At 42.6% G+C, this 10,652-nt stretch overlaps 2 protein-coding genes across 2 annotated transcripts; both read left to right on the top strand.

Annotated features, from left to right (window-relative positions):
- The first annotated feature begins 205 nt into the window (after positions 1-205).
- LOC120845203 (tissue factor pathway inhibitor 2-like) lies at positions 206-2,490 on the top strand. The gene is made up of 3 exons (XM_040217012.1): positions 206-272; positions 1,272-1,442; positions 2,459-2,490. The coding sequence occupies exons 1-3, from the start codon at positions 206-208 to the stop codon at positions 2,488-2,490; spliced, it is 270 nt and encodes an 89-aa protein (XP_040072946.1).
- A 1,378-nt stretch (positions 2,491-3,868) lies between these two features.
- LOC115312896 (piggyBac transposable element-derived protein 4-like) lies at positions 3,869-5,602 on the top strand. The gene has a single exon (XM_029971840.2). It carries the CDS (start codon positions 3,869-3,871, stop codon positions 5,600-5,602), a length of 1,734 nt encoding a protein of 577 aa, XP_029827700.2.
- The last annotated feature ends 5,050 nt before the right edge of the window (positions 5,603-10,652 follow it).

Here is a 10,652-nt window from a genome sequence, read left to right as displayed (position 1 = left end):
TTGTCAATATCTCTCATAGGCAGTGCGAAATTCAATTGTTGTGATTAGCTCGCTGTCACGGACTTTGAGAACAATGCGTGTGACAGGCCGTGTCTCTTTTCACGAAAAAAATATCAATAAAAATAATGATTTCTTTAAACCGGCGAAGCACTATATAAACTCACTCCGAAATCCATGACTGCATCGTCGACATCTAACGTCTAAGATGAAGGCAACCTTTGCAGCCGTTTGCTTCCTAGCTACAGTGGTGTGCACTATTGCGGTGCTGCCTGGTAAGTCTCTTACCGAAGTTGTTGCATTTTTGTGACTCTCCAGCTCTAAGATATTTTTCTTAGGCTCGCAATCTGCATCACAGTTGTCGAGCTCTTACATCGTGTTCTATTGCTTTGTACCGAATCAACGTAAACCAACGATAAAGTTTCGTATACCTCAGCCGCCAGATTTAGTTGCTTGGTCTTTCTGCGAGAACCGGATTTTACATGCAAAGGGGCCTGTCGGAAAGGGCGTGTCGGAAACAAACTAAATTTCAAAGTTTATTAGTATTATAATGCATACTCGAGGATACAAAATTCCATCCGCACTAGTAACTGCTTCACTACTTTGAAACATATAAAACACTGTTTATTTTATCAAAAGGAAAGGGGGAAACAAATGCAAAAAACTGCTTTGCTTTTATGCAGACTGACCAGCGCATTGGTACCTCTAGAAGGCAAAAACTAACACGGGACCAAAAAAGAATGACAAAAAGTTGATAATTTTATTATCAACGTTTTGTGATTCTTTGGGGGGGGGGGGGGGGGGGGGGGGGAGTGGGGGCGTTTAATTTTTTGATTTTTCCCGATGCCACCTAATTTTCCAACTGGCGTTCTCCGTGAACGCATTTAATAAAGAGATTTTACAGAATGTAAAACTTGCAGTATTTAAAAAAAATGGTTCTATTAAAGGAAATTCAATTAGCGCTTGTGATAACATGATAAAACAATCGTAAATGGTATTAGAGTTTACGTAAAGGCCACGATCTGAAAACAACAGAAACTGTTTGCCGGACGAAATTAGAGTGTTTTTTCCCTATTCGAAGACAAATTCATTTCCCCGTGCCTTACAACACCAATACTATGAAATAGTTTGAATATTACATGAGTGGTGCTCGACATAACATATCAAGGCAGAGTTGTCTCAGGACGAAACCGTTTTTCGTTTGTGCGTCTTTCTTAAATTGTTATCTATAATAATTTCATTCATATTCAATATATCACCGAATTTTTCTGCAGAGGATATCTGCAGAGCACCACATGCTGAGCCATCCTGCGCCCCTGGTGAACCGATTAAATTGATATTCTACTTTAACCACCGCACCGACCAATGCGAGAAATACACTGGATGTGGAGCGGGTCGCAATGACTTTGGGTCCAGACGTTCCTGCATGGAGGCCTGTCCTTACGGTAAGTTTTGCGCATTTCCTTTTCGTTTCTTCCATTTAACAGGGGCCACAGTCTATGCTGTTGTTTTGCTACGGAGCTTTGTGACGTGTCTCGTATTAAACAAGAACCACGTTTACGTGGGTTTTACAACTGCCTTTACGCAGTCTGTTTACAGAAGCACTATTGTATCATATAACTAGGCGCAGTCTTGAAAATTTAAATTGCTTTATTAGGTTGTGCATTTCTTGCTATATCAGCGCACTATATCATGAGCCTTTTACCACACCCTGCGAAATTTTTGCGCGTTACTTACCCGCATAACACTCGAAGAGCCAATCATTGTGATGTAGGAAATCAGCTCAGCGAATGATGAGGCGGAACATCTATTTAGACTTAGATATGAAGTGTCCGCTGTGGCATTACGCAATGCAGAGCGTCATGCTTGCAGTGAGTAATGCCACAGCGCAGACTTAATTTTAATGTATAAACAGATGTTCCGCCTCATCATTCGCTGAGCTTATTTCGTAGATCGCAGAGATTGGCTCTTCGAAGGTTGTGCGGGTTAGTGGACGTGATGGCATTTCTTAGAGTGTATAGGGGAGCACCGAACTTATATTATGAGAGGCGAACGCGAAAAGCGCAATCATTAGAATGTTAAATGTTTGAGCATATCATTAAAAATACTATTGTGTATGGCATATGAAATAACGATTTTACCCTTGTTCACCGTGATCATTGTTTGCCTAACGTCAATGCTCGTCTTGCTACTACTCTTTAAGTGCACCTAAACATAAATATGGCCAAATCAGCCTTTGGTACCAAGCAGTGCATTCTGCAAGCTATAGGAAGGTTCTAATGACGAGCAACTCCTACTGGCATCTTATAAAAATAGATGGTAAGATTATTTCAGGGGTTGCTCTCATCGGCCCCCAAACAATTATGTTTAATTTATGTTTCTTTAGTACAAATCAAGGAATAAAAACAAAAAGAAAAGCAGTCCCGGTTTGACGCTGAGTAACACTTGTATTCTCGCGCAGGTATACACAAGCCAAAGTCCCCGAAGCCTTGAAAGTCTACTCGCCAATGATTCGGTAACTCTCACCAACCAATGTCGCGAGCTGAACAAAACCATATCCGTCATACGAACAGCTGTTATTCGTTTATTGTGCATTGCATCATGCAATCTAAAGGTCTTGTAGTGATTGTGTGCGGCTTGATTTTCACCAGCATTTACTCTTATGTAAGAAGCCTTTTTTATCATAAAAAAGTACTTGTGTGGTGAATTTCTCGACCAAATTATTTTCTTTTCAATTAAATATATGTTCCTATTTGTATTAGACCAATTGGCTGTAATATATATATATATATATATATATATATATATATATATATATATATATATATATATATATATATATATATATATATATATATATATGTAAACACATGTATACGTGTGTGTGTTTTATTGTGTCCCAAACAGCTGCTATGGCCTTAGGAGAGTTACACTTGCACGAAGTGGAAGACTATCGGATCAAAAATATTTTCACTCTGCAATGTGCGACTCAGTATTACACTTATTTTTTAAAACATGCAAGGGTAGTGAAGAAGTCCAGGTCAGGGTTAAAACACTTTTCATACCTGGTCTACATCCGAGTCGACGGTAGAATAAATTTTAAATTAAAAGTGTAAACAGAAACCGTAGACCGATTTTGTCGCTGTAGAACATGAAGTGAGATTCTACTAAATAACACGAGAGAATCAGTAGCAGCGTTGAGCAGTTTATGTTTGAAAAATAACATGTCGCGTATTAATCGTCTCTTCAAAAGAAACGAAATAACAAGTGTCTCCAATTGACGTACGTATTCATAAAAAACTCTAGGTCCAATGTTGCGATCATAGATAATTCTTACAATTCGTCACTGTACGCACTCTATCCTAACCATTTAACTGAGTCCGAGGGTATTCCACACAGTACAGCAGAACTTCAACCTTGATAAAACTAACGACCGAAGTATGTGCAGTATGCAGGTGAAACTGCGGAAACTACGGGTAATGCGTGCAATTACGTCTAGGATGTGTATTGAATAATTGATAATTTTTGAAACATGGCATTTAAAATTGGGCTGTGAGTCAATCAAAACACAAAGGTCGCGTACCACAGAGCATCTTAAATATTTGAGCCGTGTAATTTCCTTTAAGCGCCGAGGACGAGTCTGACTCTTCCACGGAGTTCGTCCCGAAAATGCCGAGGACGAGCGTCGCTAGTCCGCTCGTTTCAGCCCGCATCTGTAGTGCCAGCGTCGAGGCACGCTAGTCCAGTCTATTTTTACGTTGAGAATAGTTCTCCCGCTAGCCTCCAGGAGGAAAAGCGAACCGAAATTTCGCTAATTTTGCTATCATTTTGAGAATCTATCGTGCATCACCGGCAACATGGGTTTTTAAAAATGGCGTCTCTTTTGAGTGGTGGCATGCGTCGCACGTCTCGGAAGCGCGTATCTTTAGTTGATGATGAGTTTTCTAGTTCGGATGATGATGACTTTGCGCTAGACGATAGCGACGGAAGCGGAGAGTCCGCGGAAGAGTTTGAAAGCTCCAGTGACTCGGACCTTAGCGGCGATGAGGTCCCTGCTTCGGCGCGGGACTGGACAAAGGTGGACACGACAAATCCTCCACGAGCTCCTCCCCGCTTTCCGTTTACTGCCACGCCGGGTGTCTCCGCTGGTCTCGACGAAAACGACACCCTCGACGCTGTTGGGTACTTGGAACTCTTGCTGAGCCCGGACGTAATGACTCAGATCGTCAAGGAAACAAACAGGTATGCCGATCAACACTTGGCGACCGCACCGATCTCAAGGGGTTCCCGTGTGAAGGCGTGGAAACCGGTGACGGAAGCAGAAATGAAAGTCTTCTTCGCCCTGCTGCTTTTACAGGGAATAGTAGACAAGCCAGTTGTCGAGTGGTATTGGTCAAAGCGCAGAGTGATTGAAACCCCAGTGTTTGGAGAGGTGATGAGTAAGAGCAGATTTATTCTGCTCATGAAGTTTCTCCACTTCGCAAACAACGAAGATGATGCTGGTGAAGTGGGGCAAGCGCGTCAGAAACTTCGCAAGATCTGGCCGGTGCTGTCGCTCATGAAAGAGCGCTTCAAAGCAAGCTACATGCCAGAAGAGAATATATCCATTGACGAGAGCCTCATGCTCTACAAGGGACGACTCTTCTGGAAACAGTTCCTTCCGCTAAAACGGTCCCGCTTTGGCGTGAAGTTCTATGTGCTGTGTGAGGCAGCATCCGGCTACATATGGGACGTCGTCATCTACACAGGCAAGGGCACCGACGTCGACGGTCAGGCAAGCACCATGGGGACGAAAGTCGTCATGAGACTAATGGAGCCACTGCTGGACCAGGGCTATTGCCTTACTGTGGATAATTTCTACACGTCGCCGGAGTTGGTTGAAAAACTTCTGAGCCGCAAGACTGACGTCTACGGCACTGTGCGACCATCCCGCAAAGATATGCCACCTCTCAAAGATGCTAATCTCAAAAAGGGAGATATTGTGGCATATCAACGTGGAAAGTGCATGGCACTCCAGTGGAGGGATAAAAAGCTTGTGACTTTGCTGTCCACTGTGCATGGCGCCACCATGACAGAAATGGTAAATAGGAAGAAAGAGACAGTGTCGAAACCAGCTGTAGTCATCGACTACAACCACACCATGGGTGGTGTTGACAAGAGTGATCAGATGCTTTCCTACTACCCTACAACCAGAAGCCGACAGAAAATTTATTACAAGAAGATTTTCCGTCACCTCCTAGACATGGCAGCCTTCAACGCATTTTTGCTCTACCAGAAACAAGACGGGAAACTGAGCCACCTGGAGTTCCGGCTGGCGCTGGTCGAAGGAATGGTCCAGAAGTACCACGATCCGAACCGAACCCTCAAGAAAGGCAGGCCGTCCGACACCAGCTTGCTGCGCCTGACCGCCAGACACTTTGTGTCCTACATCCCACCGACACCTGGAAAGGAGCTGCCAACACGAAGGTGCGTCGTGTGCTGCAAGGCACGAGGTGGTGGGGACAAGAAGGTGCGCAAAGAAACGCGCTACTGGTGCAAGGACTGTGGCGTGGGACTGTGCGCCATCCCATGCTTCGAGGTGTACCACACCAAGGCACAATTTTGATGGTTTATGGAGTTCTTCTCCAACGGGTGTAGAAGTCTGCATTTCCAGTTTTTAGAACTTTGTTCTCCAACTACGGAATTCCTGATGCCGTCTCGGTTCCCGTTTTTAATTATTTTGCCTCATATGGTCTAAGATTAGATCAATTTTGGTTTTCAGTTGTTAAACTTTTATGCCCATGTCTTATATGCTTGAAATAAGGAAAAATTCTTCTATCAAAGTGTACAATAAAAAAAAAATTGCATTTTGGTTACATTTCTTCGAAAACTGACTGGCGCTTAAAGGGTTAAGGAACGAACAATAACATATTCCTTAAGGGAGAAAGATACAGGCTTAGTTTTGGAAGGTGTTTAAAAGGAGCAAGCTTGTACAACACCACAGCCGAATCCCACAAACATCGTTGCGGAAAAGGTCACAACGGCAGGCTTGCGAATACTACGATAAAGTTTCGCGTCATCAGCAAACTGTAGCGTTTCTGAATTGCTGACAAGAGCTGCAAGACTGTTTATAAAAATATTAAAAAGCAAATGTCCAAGGATCGATCCGTGTGATACTCCGGAATATATCACATAAGGATATGATTTGCATCCTAAGTTCAAAACGTCTAAACCGCAGTGCTTTTATATACGATTTCTAAACACCCCGAACCCCTACGTTATATTTAAAATGAAGCAAAATGTTCCCTAGGCGCTTCAAACTTTTACGCTCGTAAAGCTTGTATATTTAATTCTTCACCCGTGAAGCACGACAACATTTGACTGCAGAAACCACTATTGTTGGTTGTCCATGAACTGCGATAGCTGTCGTCATGAGACTCGAGACGCAGCTCACTGTGAATACGACGGAGCGAATATTGAGTAAACACTTTAATATATTAATGGGCCAAGGCGCAATCATTGACGTCAGTACGACTACACCGTGCCATTTTGAAATTCAGTGATTCTTTCGTGTCTGTGTAATCGATTATTTTTCTGTGTCTGTGTAATCGTTTAATGTTCAAGTTGTTTCCCCACCATTACTGCAGCTTCGTGTGTGCTTCTTATACTGTTTCTGCGTAATCGTTTAAAGTTCAAGCTGCTCGACCATTATCATTGTTCCTATACCAACTAGCTCAACTGAAACCGATAATTACTTCGTTCCTTGGGCATTGAAGTCCACGGGCTTATGTTATACCAAGTCAAATAACGCTAATTGCTTCAGCAAAGTAATTTTACCAAAATATGTTATACTTTGTATTAGTGCATCTTATACTTTTAAACTTGTCACTGCAAAACCGGACGCCTGTATTATTTCTCGTTTGAAGGTGTAATGTATTGTATCTAACAAACATGCCCTATAAAAAGCACGTTCGTTATAGCTGCACCTCTAGAATAGGTGTACTCTCTGATTGCTCACGTTGTGCGCAGTCTGTTTTGGCAAATATTGCAACATAATTAATGTTAAAGTCGGCGCTCTTATACATTGCACACGCACTCAAGTGAAACCAACGGGCTTAAACCTCTTTCTAATTTCAGGGAATCCGAAAGTGCGCCATCGCTGACTCAAGAGAACATCTTTGATATAGCGGCTGGAACACCCGACAAGGCGTTAAAACCTAATAAAATGGAGCATTAAACAAACACCGTTTTAGTCTCTGTTCTTTGCTTTCAGTTTTTATTGAAGAGAGTCTCGTGATTAGAGTCATTGAATCTATACCTAGGTCTTTCTGTTGTGTTTTCGAAGCGCTCAATAAAATTTGTTGATTTATCCCAAAATATTAGCGTCTGTCGGATTTGACATTCTTTTCTTTGAAAAAAAAAAAAAAAAAACAGCTTCGAGCAAGATAGATCAAATATATTTCTCCTGGAAACGTTGTGAGATGTTGGGGACATTTTCGAAACATCGCTTTAATTCTCGCGAGGGATGCCTTCTTTGAAGAGCTGATACACAGGCTATGTCATTCTGAAAGAATGTGAGAATATACACGGTACCGAGCACATTTTTATTCCTCACTTTACTGATATGTGCAGGGTCGAACCGGAAGCAAATCGAAAACCGGAACCGAACCGTTATTTTTATCTAACCGGAATTCCCAAACGAAATCGTCGCCAAATTCTTGGAACAGAACCGGAACTCAACCGGAAAAAAAAATCATTATATCGGTAATCGGTTCAAAGCGGTTCCCGGTAATTTTTTTTCATTACAGTTTGAGAGTTTTAGAAATATAAATTGGCAGCTAAAATTCCATGTCAGATATTTATTCTCTGTTTCATACTTAGTGTGCCACGCTGTCAAAGCTACTGGCGCGAGCGCGTGGCTTCATCTATGGTTTTGTTTGCGCGAGAACGCGTGCAAATGATCGACGAGATCAAGCCCACGCTCGTGCCAGTAGCTTTGACAGCGTGGCACACTAAGTATGAAACAAAGTATATCTACCGAATAGATCGTTTTAAGCGTTCGGCGCATGCGTGACGCCGTCATAACAATAGTTCACGAGAGGCAGACGGCCCCGCATGCCAGGGCTCGTGCGTCTCGTGATCCACAAGCCCAGAGCTCCTGCAAGGTTATAATCGCACGTGCGTTTGTTCTGCCAGTCTTTTGTTGTGGTTCTGTGAAAAGGCCCACAAAAGGAAGACAACCAGAGCCTACCCCCCCTACGCCTTACCTTTAAAAAAAAAGAAAGACAAGAAGAAAGACAGGTTTCTGGACGCCCGCGCTCCTCAAGCCTTGACCTTGGAGGAGTATGCGATTGTAGAACGTTTGTCCCGGGGCAGGCCCCCTGTCTCAAACGCCACGGTCCGTTTCCCCCAAGTACCAAATTCCCCGCCTTATCTTCCCCGAGTATGAACTCTGCAGTGATTCTGAGTCATTCCGATGGTTTTCAACGTTGCAGTACTGTTAGGCGAGTATTTGCACAGATATATACGCTGTTCGAGGAAATTTCTACAGTGCTAAAATTCCAAAGCACTGCTTTTTAATTCGGGAACTCAAGTAGGTTCAGCTCATCGTTCAAACATGCATAATCGCTTGATGAGGTCCACAAAATGTGCAAATATTAGACTGGACTTTTCAGAGAACGATATTAGTCGTCGGGGTCTCAGGCGACCGAACAGGTCGTAAATAATGATTGATTAAACATTTAATTTTATAATCACAACCGTATCATCCAGGGCACGCCATTTTCTCATCACTTCTTCTAGGGACAGTGTTGCTGTCCCTAGAAGAAGTTTGTCTACCTTCTTGTTCTTGTCCGTGTCCTTGCGCTGTTTTAATCTTTAATCATAAAATACCAACTAGCCCAAACTTTTACTGTATTCGTAGTACACGTAGACGGAAACGGTTGAGACTGTGCTCAAATAATATCTTCTTTTGTAAGGTACTGTGCAACGATTACACACAATGCTTCTAAAATAAACATGCTGCTCCACATGTGTATCTACAAGACACCCCCCCCCCCCCCCCCCCCTATACAATGTTCTCCCAACTTCGTTGAAATGGACATGAAAGATGGCAACCCTCACTTCGTTGAAGTTCTGTTGACAGATAAAGTGCTTACCGTAAAACATCATCATTTTTCTTTCCACAACAAGACTCGCTTTACTTCTAAATTATTTTTCTCGTGTCACCTCCACAGCGCTTCTACGTCTGTACTTCAATGTTAGAGGACATTACATAATGTGCGAAAGGAAACGGTACGATTAATGCTGCATGGCCTATGTTTTGGGAACATTAAATTGAAAGTATTTGTCTTCACCTTGCTTTGCACGTTTCAGCACGGAAGTTCCTGTTCGGTTATAATGTTTTTACTTTCTTTAAAAAAATAATATATATAGTTATTTAACTTACCAAGTTACAACAACGTCGAATTTGCAAAAATGCTTTACGTACTTGCATCGGCATTTGCTCGCATCGTGAATAAGATTAGTTAAAAACATACCCGAAGCAAAAAGCTGGTATGTGTATTCTCTGAGGTGTTATATTCCTAGCGGTCTAACTTTCAGGAGGTGCTATTTTCATGCGTTGTGTACTCGTTGTTTTTGAGGTTCCCAGCATTTTCAAGTGGAAATCAAGAAGAAAATTAAACAGCAGGATTCCCTTTGCTTTGCTAAACGAGATTAGCCGAACCTTCTGGCAACAATATGCCTCTGGCGATTCCATCTACTGCCGGGCGTGACAGGTCGAGCTTGCGTACTCTCTCCCAAGCTGAAACAAGCACGGCGTCAACCAAAAATAGGAACAAATATAAGGAAGCAAACAAAATACCTCCGCTATAAACGACTAAGAGCCATACAAATTGGAGAGCATAGGTTAAATTGAAGTGTTTTCATGCACACGTGCGTTTGTAGAGTTATGACATCTCCGCAATTTTACTGCCCAACATTTTTTTTTATTTCTTTTTAAACGCGCTCACTTTGCCTTTTCGAAAACCAGCAGCTTATTTATGTATGTTCTTTCACTAGGTGATAACAAGTGTTCCAGCACTCGCTGGCTTCACCATGAGAGAAACACATACCAAGGCACTCTAAATTGAATAAACAAACCTTGTATTTCGTTCACAACCTTAGGGCACCAAACATGTTTCAAGTAAAACAGTTGCCATTGTACCGGGTACAGCCTACCCCGATTTTTTCCTGATATATATACGGTTTTTATTTAGTAAATACTGCTGTAGCACGTGGTTGACAGCAAAATAATAAAACTGCAGCCGCACCGATAAAGAACTGCAGCCCCACCGACCTCTGCGCTTTTTCACGATTCGTTGTACGCGCCTTTGCAAGGATCAAGAGTTTACCAACATAACCAGAAAACGAAAGCAGTAAGTTAAAATATCAGTCAGTATCCTGCATTGGCGATACTGGCCAGCTATGTATTGTATTTATACCTACTTCGTTTCATCGTGTGTTGAATCGCTGTGGAAGATTAGGGACCTCTTCATCCAGTCAAGCGCAAGTCAGAAGTGTCATCACCAGGCACTTTGGGCGTGCATCAGTACGTATTGTCACCTCTGAACTGGCACTTGATTGGCTATGGGGGTCCCCAGCCTTCCGATGCGACAGGCCAAACGTCATACCCC

This window comes from Ixodes scapularis, unplaced genomic scaffold, assembly GCF_016920785.2.
Source record: "Ixodes scapularis isolate PalLabHiFi unplaced genomic scaffold, ASM1692078v2 PGA_scaffold10__122_contigs__length_95168666, whole genome shotgun sequence".
Lineage (NCBI taxonomy): Eukaryota > Metazoa > Arthropoda > Arachnida > Ixodida > Ixodidae > Ixodes > Ixodes scapularis.
Note: the sequence above shows the minus strand (reverse complement) of the source record. Positions and strands in the feature narration are given on the sequence as shown.

What these genes read in the sequence shown, in the direction of transcription:
- LOC120845203 (XM_040217012.1), top strand. Translation starts at nt 206, where the DNA reads ATGAAGGCAACCTTTGCAGCCGTTTGCTTCCTAGCTACAGTGGTGTGC. An exon ending in CACTATTGCGGTGCTGCCTG is followed by an intron (nt 273 to 1,271) that starts GTAAGTCTCTTA and finishes ATTTTTCTGCAG; the next exon opens with AGGATATCTGCAGAGCACCA. An exon ending in CATGGAGGCCTGTCCTTACG is followed by an intron (nt 1,443 to 2,458) that starts GTAAGTTTTGCG and finishes ATTCTCGCGCAG; the next exon opens with GTATACACAAGCCAAAGTCC.
- LOC115312896 (XM_029971840.2), top strand. Translation starts at nt 3,869, where the DNA reads ATGGCGTCTCTTTTGAGTGGTGGCATGCGTCGCACGTCTCGGAAGCGC.